The 10,842-nt window shown below is 35.6% G+C and overlaps 1 protein-coding gene and 1 non-coding gene across 2 annotated transcripts in view; both read right to left on the reverse strand.

Moving 5' to 3' along the window:
• Positions 1–177: 177 nt before the first annotated feature.
• cd99 (CD99 molecule) overlaps positions 178–10,842 on the reverse strand; it is a 21,310-nt gene continuing 10,645 nt past the window's right edge. Inside the window, exons 9-15 of the mRNA XM_016442001.1 lie at positions 8,561–8,608; positions 7,389–7,469; positions 7,139–7,174; positions 6,990–7,013; positions 1,972–2,079; positions 1,329–1,379; positions 178–841 (exon numbers count right to left, since the gene is read on the reverse strand). Coding sequence (XP_016297487.1) covers positions 813–841; positions 1,329–1,379; positions 1,972–2,079; positions 6,990–7,013; positions 7,139–7,174; positions 7,389–7,469; positions 8,561–8,608 — 377 coding nt within the window. The 3' untranslated portion in view covers positions 178–812. The remainder of the gene's footprint in view (positions 842–1,328; positions 1,380–1,971; positions 2,080–6,989; positions 7,014–7,138; positions 7,175–7,388; positions 7,470–8,560; positions 8,609–10,842) is intronic.
• trnar-ucu (transfer RNA arginine (anticodon UCU)) lies at positions 1,537–1,628 on the reverse strand. The gene is given in 2 exon segments: positions 1,537–1,572; positions 1,592–1,628. It is a non-coding gene; the product is annotated as a tRNA-Arg (tRNA).

The raw sequence follows: 10,842 nt of genomic DNA on the forward strand, positions 1-10,842 counted from the left end.
CATTCAATGCATTTGCCTTGTGTGTGTATTATTGTCAGATATATAAGTTTATCAATCTTTAGCAGCATTTACAGTAACAATTAAAGACACATTTTATCTGGTCAAATTATTCCATTCTACTTAATGTGTGTGTATAGGATATATATATATATATATAGTAAATGATACAGAAGCGAGTTGGTATCCCATAATTTTAAACTCATTCCATGTTATTTTTTTTATTTTATTAATGTCACATTTTGCCACTTGTAGCTCAATTCTCAACAGCATACATTATCAGCAACATCATCCCCCTCTTCCTCATAGTCTTCTGTTTGATTGGGAAAGAAGGCAGTCTCTAATTCATATTATGAGTAATGCAAGAATGAACAAAAGCGTAACTGATGCATTCACCCATACAGAGAGCTTGCACTTTACGACAGCAAGTCCCTTATGCAACTTGCTGTACTTCTACAAAAATAGTAACAATGCCATTTTAAAGTGCAGTATCTTACATTGGCACTATTTGAAAAACAAAAAGAACACAGAGCCATTTAGTGACATATTACTCTACTTCCTCTAAAGATGAAATATGTTACAAAAAAGATTGAATACAGAAAAAAAATACATTCTTAAAATAAAGATCAGAGTCAGTACAACTTAGATAATCCAAATAAAAACTAAAAATAAAACAAAAACACACTTACACTAAGATTTTTAAAACTGTCTTAAACCAGCCTTTTATGTAACAGATGTTTCCCATATGGTTAGGCTCTCCATAGCTGTACATGCTCAGTGTGCATATATTATTTCAATGTGCAGATCCAATGCAGTTACGATGAACGGAGCAGGTTGCTGAGAACTTTGGGAGAGAAAATAGTAAATTGTTATCTACTAGGTGAGAAATTGTATCAGAAAGCATATAATTAAAAGAAAATTGGTCAAAGAAACATAACTTCTCTCAATACTTAATTTAAACCAAACTCACATACACCACACAAAAAGCAACAACGCATTAAATTGACCAAAAGTGACAATAAAAACAATTATAATTGTCACGAAAGATTTCTATTTCAATTAAATGCTGTTCTTTTGAACTGTCTATTCATCAAAAATCCTGAAAAATAATATCACAATATCCATAAAAAAATCTTAAGCAGAAAAACCATTTTCAGCGTTGATAATAAGAAATGTTTTTTTGAGAAGCAAATCTGCATATTAGAATGATTTTAATAAAAATTCAGCTATGCCATCACAAGAATAAATTACATTTTACAATATATTCAAATAGAAAATTTTTACTGTACTTTTGATAAAAACAAATGCAGCCTTGAAATTGAAAAGCTTACCTTGAGGATCAGACTGAGTACCACGGTTTTTGCCACTCTCTGGATCCTCCCCTATAGGAAAAAGTTTTTTTTAGCTTATCCCGTGAATTCTTTTTGTTAAAGCCATTTTCATAAATCCTCTTACTAAAGTTCTATGATAACATAACCTACACTTGGACAACACCGTACTAATTGCGTTGTTAACCTCTTTTTAACACTGAAAAAAAATCGACTCTGGTGGGACTCGAACCCACAACCTTTGAATCACTTCTCTAAGTGTAGCTTAGAAGTCCAATGCGCTATCCATTGCGCCACAGAGCCACCTGTTGAAAGCCCAAGGGCTTTGTAATACAAGCAAAGCAGTTTATCTGCCTGCCACATCATGCACCCAACCCCCACTTCCTCTACAAGAGCTGCTGCATTAGTAGAGCTACTTTACAATAAACCAACTACTGTGGCTCCCACAGGTTTTTATATAGAGTTGTGGAGCAAATTATTAAAAGGTTGTAAGACTGAAGACTAAAAAAAAAGTTTGAGAAGTCTAGAGGTTTTGTTTTTCCTCCAATCTGAACTGCTCAAAGTAAGCAACTTTCATAAATCAAAACCAAGGTAGCACTTATAAAAGGATTCTGATTCTTTAATTGGAAAAAAGTATCAAACTCACCTCCTTGTACTTTGAAACAGAGTTTCTTTTTCTGGTATGCAAAGTAACTTGAGGCGGCACCGAGGACAGCAACACCCACGGAACTAATGATGGCAGCCAGGGCTCCGCCTGTGGGATACATTTAAAGGGACAGAACACAGAAGAAAAGAGAAGGACAATGGCTAGTTTTTAAAAGGCTTCATCAGTTGCTAATTACAGCTTGATAAAAAAAACTACAGTAACATGGGAATATAACAGGTAGGCAAGCAAATGGTAATAGTTTTTGCCACTAGGTGGTGCTACAGGAGTTTCCTATTATCCACAGAAAACTTGGCAAATGTTACTGTACATATTGTTCTTCAACTAGACCTGTTTTTAATTGAGCAGATATAGCAACAAGTACAGTTTACAGCATGCATACCGACCTAGTTAGGGTTTTGCCTCATTCAAAATAATCTAGTCACTAAATGAAATGATTTAATTGTACTATAGGTCAGAAAGAGAAAGTGAGTCACTACATATTTGACATTGTGCAGTTTACTAAACTAAGTTGCTGTGATACCACTGGGGCATGTTGTGCAGTGTAAACATGCTGGGCGTTAACTGCTAAACCCCTTTTTGTGTATGCAACTACACATGCAGGAGGTCACCTGACTAAAAAAAACTTTCAAAGTACTTATCTAAACTAATGACTTAAGAAAATCTCCTGCAAAATAATTTTAGATCTTAAGCTATGCAGGTTAACTCCTTAAACTTTAGGTGGCAAGATAAGAGGCAACTGCTAATTAGCTAGCAGGCCAGTGTTCTTTACACATGCTCAATACATTCTCACTGTGCCATTGTTGATGGTGTTTACACAGTGAGAAATGCGGACAATTTAAAGAACAAGTCACAGCCGTTGGAGCCTGACTATGACATTAACCAAACAGAGGGAATTCTCACATTTCACTTTATTAAAAAGCTGCTGAAATGTTTCAAGAAATCAAAGAGTGACAGAGAAAATAGCCACTTCTGTTAAAAGAAACCAGATAAAACGTGAGCCTGGAAAAAAAAAAAAATGGAGAATCAAAGATATCAAAACAAACACCAAAGAATGCCAATGTTAAAAGGAGTCTTTCATGAAAAACAAAACCAACATTGTAATATACAAAATATTATCAACGGTATATGCAAACTACCATATGCTTCCAATTGGATTCCCCAATAAACAATAGTGTGAAGAACATTATAGTGGTACAAGGTTCTTTAAATTTTCTTAAAGAACCATTTGATCAATGGAAAGGTTATATGGCCTTGTTCAGACTGTCAGAAAAATATAATTTTTGCATATCCATATCCTTTTCAAATGTGTTTTTGAATGTCTGGACAGCAAAAAAAAATGTCCCCACAAATCAGATTCAAACCACATATGGAGGTGCTTTGAAATGTGATTCCAATCATATTTTTACAGATGTATCTCAAGTCTGGATGCTCTGGCTGCTCAAATAGGATTTCAAATTATCTTAATGAAACGCACAATAACAACATCAAAACTGGTGACAGAAATGCCAGAAGTATTCATACAGCATTCAAACAAAGCCGAAGCAGGCTGCACAAAACATCACAATATATACCAGTCTCCTCCATCGCAGAGTTTTTCTTATGCGACAGAGGAGTTCTGCACCGTGACTTGACAGACTCGATCATGCACTTCCATTTTTCTGCACCGGTTTTGAAATCCTTATCAAAAATATGGGTACTTCTGCATCATAACCAAAGCAACCCATGGAGATAAGTTGGTTACATCTGGACACAAAATCTGATTTGATCACTTGCAATTAATAGTGCGAACAGTCTGCCTGAAAATACCTGATTTGAAAAAAATAATAATAATTAATCAGATTTGCCTGCAGTCTGAACATAGTCAATGTTAAAGGTTTCTCATGAAACCATTGAAGGTAATAATTAGGATTTATTTTTAAGATTGTCTGTGTAATGAATCAGCCTCTTTTTACCTTAAACATTACAGTGTCTGGGGTTAAACACATCCCTAGCTCCTCTACTCTCTTTGAGATTTGGGACGGCATAATCCCTGCATGCGCTAAGCTTTCAGCTGAGACCCACACACACACACAGACAAACATTTGCCAACCTCAATCTTCTGGTACATTTTCTCGGTCAAGTAAGTCTAAAACCAAGTTTTAGCCAAAAGAGAATTGTGCTACAATGTTTCAACCACAAACATTCATTCTCAAGAAAATGGGAAATGACAGCCATGAACAGAGAAAAAAAAGGAAGCACAGTAATGGAATGCTCAACATGGCCTTGGGGTTAATTCACTGTACTGTAAAACCGGCGGAGATGAGAAACTCATTTGAGACATGCCATGCAAAACCAGTCAACTGTTACATCTATTGGCAAAAATTCAGAGGGTCCCTTACGCATCAACATTGTGTAAACGCACGAAGAAGAAAAAAAAAATGAATGACCAGAAGTCATGAGGATGTCCTGAGGAAAAAGATGAAGGGAACTACACATCCCTTTTTAAGTAAAATGCTATGATCTTAAGTTCACAGCCAGAATCGTCATTCATTTGTATACTTTATCAGATACATTACACACTAGTGGCTTCCACCTACCGTTTTATTAGATAGAAACATACAATATTGTTAAGCTGGTAAGATGGCAGGTTTTTTTAATTCTTCCATGTTTTAAGAAAGATATCAGATATGCTCACCAAGTATACAGTAAAAATAGTATTGTATAATGAAATATTATTGTGAAATATTATTACAATTTAAAACAATTTTCCATCTTTATAGATTTTAACCCTTAAATGCATGAATGTTTCACCAATCATTAATACATATTCGGGTCTTTAGCGACCCGGACCTATATATCCAGCACGGATGGATCTCTAACTGCTGCAATAGCAAAAAACGCTCTTGATATTTTAAGAACAATTACAGAAGAATAAAATAAAGCATATTTCGTTTCCTTTTGAAACATAAAAGGGTTCAATTGGAGCTGATGATTTTACCATCGCTGTCATCGTCAGAGCGCACTTCCACAGTATATTCAGCATCTGTCTCACATTCACGATCTCAACCATATTCTCAAAACTATTGTTTTCAATGACTTCATATTCAATATTTTGATCACTGGCAGCTTATTCACCACATCCAGCATCAAATGACAGTGACATTTATATTTCATTGTGTATAGTAATTGCTCTGCAGTAAAGCCATTCAAACCACTTCAATTTTTGCTGATGATATTCGTTTGTTTTATGCCTGCCGTAATTATGAGTGAAACGTCACGTCATCATTGTGTATCAAACAGTGCCACCTTGAGGAAAAAAGATGCATTGCACATATTGAGTCATCAGATATGTAAATATAGTTGCGCAGGAAAAAAATACTTAAACATTTACATACCTCGGGTCTCTAGCGACCCTATACACTTTTTACAAAAAAAATAATCAGAAAACAAGCATTCTTTTATATTTTACTATTTCTTTCTTGTTATATTGTTTATAATTAATAGATTGAGGAATACTAAGAAAGTTGATGTCTAACTTAAAAAAAAAATGAAGGAGGGAGAGGGTAGAGAATGATGTCCCGGGTCGCTAAAGACCCCGAGGTATGCATTTAAGGGTTAATATGTATTTTTATCCTCTGATAGCAAATCTTGATTTTCAGCAGCCATTACTGTAGTTTTCAGTGCCACTGACCCTGCAGAAATCATTGCAATATACTGATTTGAAGCTCAAGAGACATTTCTTATCAATGCCAATATTTCCATATTATGAATATTTTTGTGGAAACCATTTTTCTTAGTATTCTTTGATAAATAAAACGTTCAAAAGAACAGCATGTATTTGAAATAGAAATCGTTTTAACAACACTAATCAGTCACTGTAATTTTTGATCAATTAAAAAGTAGTCATTTCTTTCCAAATGCTTTTAAAAACCTTACCAACCCCAAACATTTTCACAGTAGGTGTTGAGTTATAATAATCTTTACCAACACACAAAGAAACTAAAACCAGTCAGTAATACAATGAGATTAATGCCTCACTACCAAATTTCTAAATCAATACGATCACTAATCACTTGATCATTACCAAACATGCATCTCATCCTCAAAAGACCATAAACAAGTCCCAGCCTTACAACCAAGTATAACTTTCAAAACATTTAAACAATGTTTAAAACCTTTTAAAAACCTGATACAAGCAAAGAAGGTTACTATCCAGGACATTTAGAGCTCTGCCTTTTCCTCTGTTACATTCAGAAGTTCCCATAACTGCTCTAGAAGGGGCTCTACTACTCGATTAAACTGGGAAACCCAAACACTGAGGCCTTCTGGTATATTATCGACTAGCATCTTGATAATCTGGAGCCACTGCTGGTTTAAATCTGCAACGACAGGCAATCGAAGCAGAGATTTAGGGCACAGCCACTGGCAGAATGAACAGTCAAAACAATCAGTCTTCAGATATACTAAAAGAACAGCATGTGACTATTCACCAACTATTTACTACTCCAACACAGAAGAAAACATCTGCTAGTGGAAAACCTCAACATTTCCTACCCACCAATAAGTGTTTTTGTCTGTTGAACCGCCCTGTCCTTATGCAAGAACTGTGTGAGAGTCAGTCAGTCATCAGACTAGTGCAGTTTCCATGGCCTCACACAGTATTTAGGCCAAAATGTTTTAGCTTTTTTGCGGTCAGACTCATGAACTGTCATATTCTTGATTAAAAAAAAAGAATATCTGAAACAGATGACAGGCTAACTCCACTAGGAAAGACAATACTGGCGAGTAAACCAAGCTTCAAAAAGGACAAACAGCGAGAAGTGAGGTGAGGAACAGAGTCAGAGAGAGCTAAAGCAAAGACACCTCCCAGAGGCACTCATTCATGTCTGTGAACTTTATATTTCAGTGGACTCCATAATAATCCACACTATGTGGCTGACAGTTTTTCCAAAACAATTACAGACACATGGAGTGAAAAACGTAAGTACAACTTGAATATAATTAATGAATATATTTACCTTGAGGTTGTTCAGAGGCACCACCTAATGAGAAACAAACAAATAAACAACAGGAAAAACAAAGAAATATTTTACTATTCAAGAATAAGTAAAAATTAAAAGTTATGAACCAAATGGCAAGTATTTGCCATAAGTAAGGAAATAAATACCATTTTGATCATTATCAGGAATATCTGCTCCTCGCCCTTAAACCAAAACCAACAACCACAGTCAGATTCATTCACAGCACTGAAGTACGTCATAGAAAAGCACATTAAATAACAAATGCTTTCAAATGCTTTTTTTTAGGTAATTGTGATTGCATTAGGGGCTTGCAAATGGGTTGTACGTGAAACTTGGCTATATCTGAGTCATAAAAACCTGAGAATACCCAAAACTAAGAAAAACAATGATGCAAACCTCCACTTTGGCCTCCATCGGGCTGGTATTCACCCCCTTCCTTCACATCAAAAAGGTCTTTGTCATCAAAAGTTCCACCACCTTAATGTGTAATACACAGAAGAATCGGATTGGGTTCAGTGATCATTCTTCGACTTCAACAATCTTTCAGTCCCTAAGACTTTTAAAAATAGTGTATTATTTACACTTTAAACTTACACATTTGTCCCTGCTGGATTTCACTTAATAACGGTCACCGTCCCACCTGTGGGACGCTTGGCGCTCTTTTTTTTGTTGTTGTCTTTTTTCTCTATCAAATCTTTTAGTAATCATCATAAATCATATATCATTTGAAAGCTTAGAAGCCCAAGATTCATCCTGTGAAACTCGAAAATTTCGAAATCAGACATTGCGTTACCATGGAAATGGTACTTTAAACTATTTTGGCGGTCTCCTCCCCCTTAGTGGGCAGTGTCAAGTGTCATATTACAAAATGAATTACGGTCTTTTAGAATCAAAACTTTTTTTAATCTTGACAAAAAACATATCATTGGAAAGGTCTGAGTCTCAGGATTCCATATGTGGAGGTTATATTTTGAGATAGAAGTAATATTGACATGTATTCCAAAGTGTTCATAAATTACAACAATTTAAGTTTGGATAATGCACCTGCATGCCTATTTTAAAAAATGGGGGTGACAGTTAAGGGGTTAATTTGAAAATTACTGATAAAATATGGACATAATCCATGATTTTTGTCAATAAAGACCATAAAATCATGTTTTGTTTGTGGGTTTTAGCATGCATGTGTTAACGTTTATCTGTAAGCTAGTGTGCTCCTAAACTTGCTTTTATGAGGATACACACTCAAATTTTACATTTATATTTTCTTGATACCAATCAAATATAATTGTGCACTTCAGATTCTCGTCAGAATTTCTGACCAATCAAATGCTCTCTAAAATCTGAAGTGCCATGTTCTTGTCTAAAATCAGTCACTTGTTCTTATATTTATTAATTCCTATTTAGTAAATTCAACATACTGCACTATATATAGAGAACAGAGAAAGCACAGAATAGAGAGCAATTCACAATTTAAATATGCACTCCATTTTTTCTCTATTAAACATAAAAAAGAGCCCAAAAATTACACCATCACAAGACCATAAAAACAGATGTTGGCAGAAACATACCAGTTCCTCTCTCTTTGGGTGGGACCACAGGTTTTTTGGGCTCAGTATCTGCAGAGAGAGATAAAGAAAAAAGAAAACATGGCATAATGTTACTGCTTAAAAATTATTCTAAACAGCACCTTTAAAACAAGCAGAAAAGGAAAACTAACAGCATTGGGAAAAGCCACGAATAGCAGCACAGGATCTATTAAGTTGTAGCTTTAAATTAATATTTAATTATATTAATACCCAATATCAATTATTTTTAAAGGGGTAGTTATTCAAAATATCCTCTTTTGTGTTCCACAGATGAAAGTCAGTCATTGTTTGGAATGACATGGAGTTGTATATCATGAGTAACTAAAGCTGCAAGCAGCGTTGAAATGGCCCTCGCACCCAGAGCCACCTCCACCCGGTGGCCTTAGAAAAATTGTGAATGGTGGGCAATATGCATTTAAAGTGGTAAATATAAGAGGAATATGTAAAAATTAATTTATATGTGTCAAACTTCTTGTTGTCAGCTGGTGGCGCTATGACTATAACTGAATATTGACATGTAGATGTCTTCAGGTGTAGCTTTAAATTAATATTTAATTATATTAATACCCAATATCAATTATTTTTAAAGGGGTAGTTATTCAAAATATCCTCTTTTGTGTTCCACAGATGAAAGTCAGTCATTGTTTGGAATGACATGGAGTTGTATATCATGAGTAACTAAAGCTGCAAGCAGCGTTGAAATGGCCCTCGCACCCAGAGCCACCTCCACCCGGTGGCCTTAGAAAAATTGTGAATGGTGGGCAATATGCATTTAAAGTGGTAAATATAAGAGGAATATGTAAAAATTAATTTATATGTGTCAAACTTCTTGTTGTCAGCTGGTGGCGCTATGACTATAACTGAATATTGACATGTAGATGTCTTCAGGCCAGGACTTCTATCAAACGTGAAGTTTGGTGCAGATCGAACATGGTATGACTGAGTTAGTGTAAAATATGACATATCCTGTTGCCAACAGGTGGCACTATGATTATAACTGAATATTGGCCTTTAGATGTCTTCAGGCCAGGACTCTTATAAAACGTGAAGTATGGGGCAGATTTGACATTGCTTGTTTGAGTTTGTGTAAACCAGGGTTCCTCAATTAGTTTTCACCGAGGGCCGAATTCTGCCAACAAATACAAGCCAAGGGCCACTGACCTTTATACAGGTGTATCTCAATAAATAAAAGAACCAAAGACTTAAACTACTTAATTCTGTGTGCATTGAATTTAATACACGAGTTTCACAATTTGAGTTGAATTACTGAAATAAATGAACTTTTCCACGACATTCTAATTTTTTGAGTTGCACCTGTATACAGTGCCTTGCGAATGTATACAGACTCATTTTTTTCCAATTTTGTTTTGTTGCTGCCTTATGTTAAACTGCTTTAAGTTAGTTATTTTTTTCCACAACAATCTACACTCCATACACCATAATTGTCCAGCAAAAAACAGGTTTTTAACATCTTTGCAAATTTATTAAAAATAAAAAACTAAAATGATTCCATTGCATAAGTATTCATATCCTTATCTGGGACAGTTGAAATTTAGCTCAGGAGCATTCATTTTGCTTGTAAATATTACTACACTTCAAGTGAAGTTAACCTGTGGCAAATTTCGCCAAAGTTTTGCGCAAATCTGTAATGGAAACGCGCCTTCTGTTACCCTTAAATGGAAGAAGTTTGAAACAACCAGGACTCTTCCTAGAGCTGGCCTCCTGGCCAAACTGCGCAATATATGGAGAAGGGCTTTGGTTAGCATGGTGACCAAGAACCTGATGGTCACTCTAGTTGAGCTCCATGATCATTTGTGGAAATAGGATAAATCTACAAAAGGACAAACATCACTGCAACACTCCACCAATCCAGTCTTTATGGCGGTGTGGCCAAACTCAATCATCTCTTCAGTTAAGACACATGAAAACACACTTGGAATTTACAAAAAAGCACCTGAAGGACCCTCAGACTCTGAGAAACAAGATTCTCTGGTTTGATGAACCTCAATTCTTAGCATCATGTTTGAAGGAAACCAGCTCTGCTCATCACCTGCAGAGTACCATCCCAAAAGTAAAGTGTGCTGGTAGCAGCACAGTTTTTCAGCAGCAGGGACTGAGGGACTCGTTAGAGTAGAAGAAACGCTCAGTGCAGCAAAATATAGAGATAGCCTTAATGAAAACCCAGTCCAGAGCATTCAGAACCTCAGACTGGGCAGAAGGTTCACCTTCCAACAGGACAATGACCCTAAGCACACAGCAAGAGT

The sequence above is a fragment of the Sinocyclocheilus anshuiensis genome, unplaced genomic scaffold (assembly GCF_001515605.1).
Source record: "Sinocyclocheilus anshuiensis isolate Anshui unplaced genomic scaffold, SAMN03320099.WGS_v1.1 scaffold1231, whole genome shotgun sequence".
NCBI classification, from domain to species: domain Eukaryota; kingdom Metazoa; phylum Chordata; class Actinopteri; order Cypriniformes; family Cyprinidae; genus Sinocyclocheilus; species Sinocyclocheilus anshuiensis.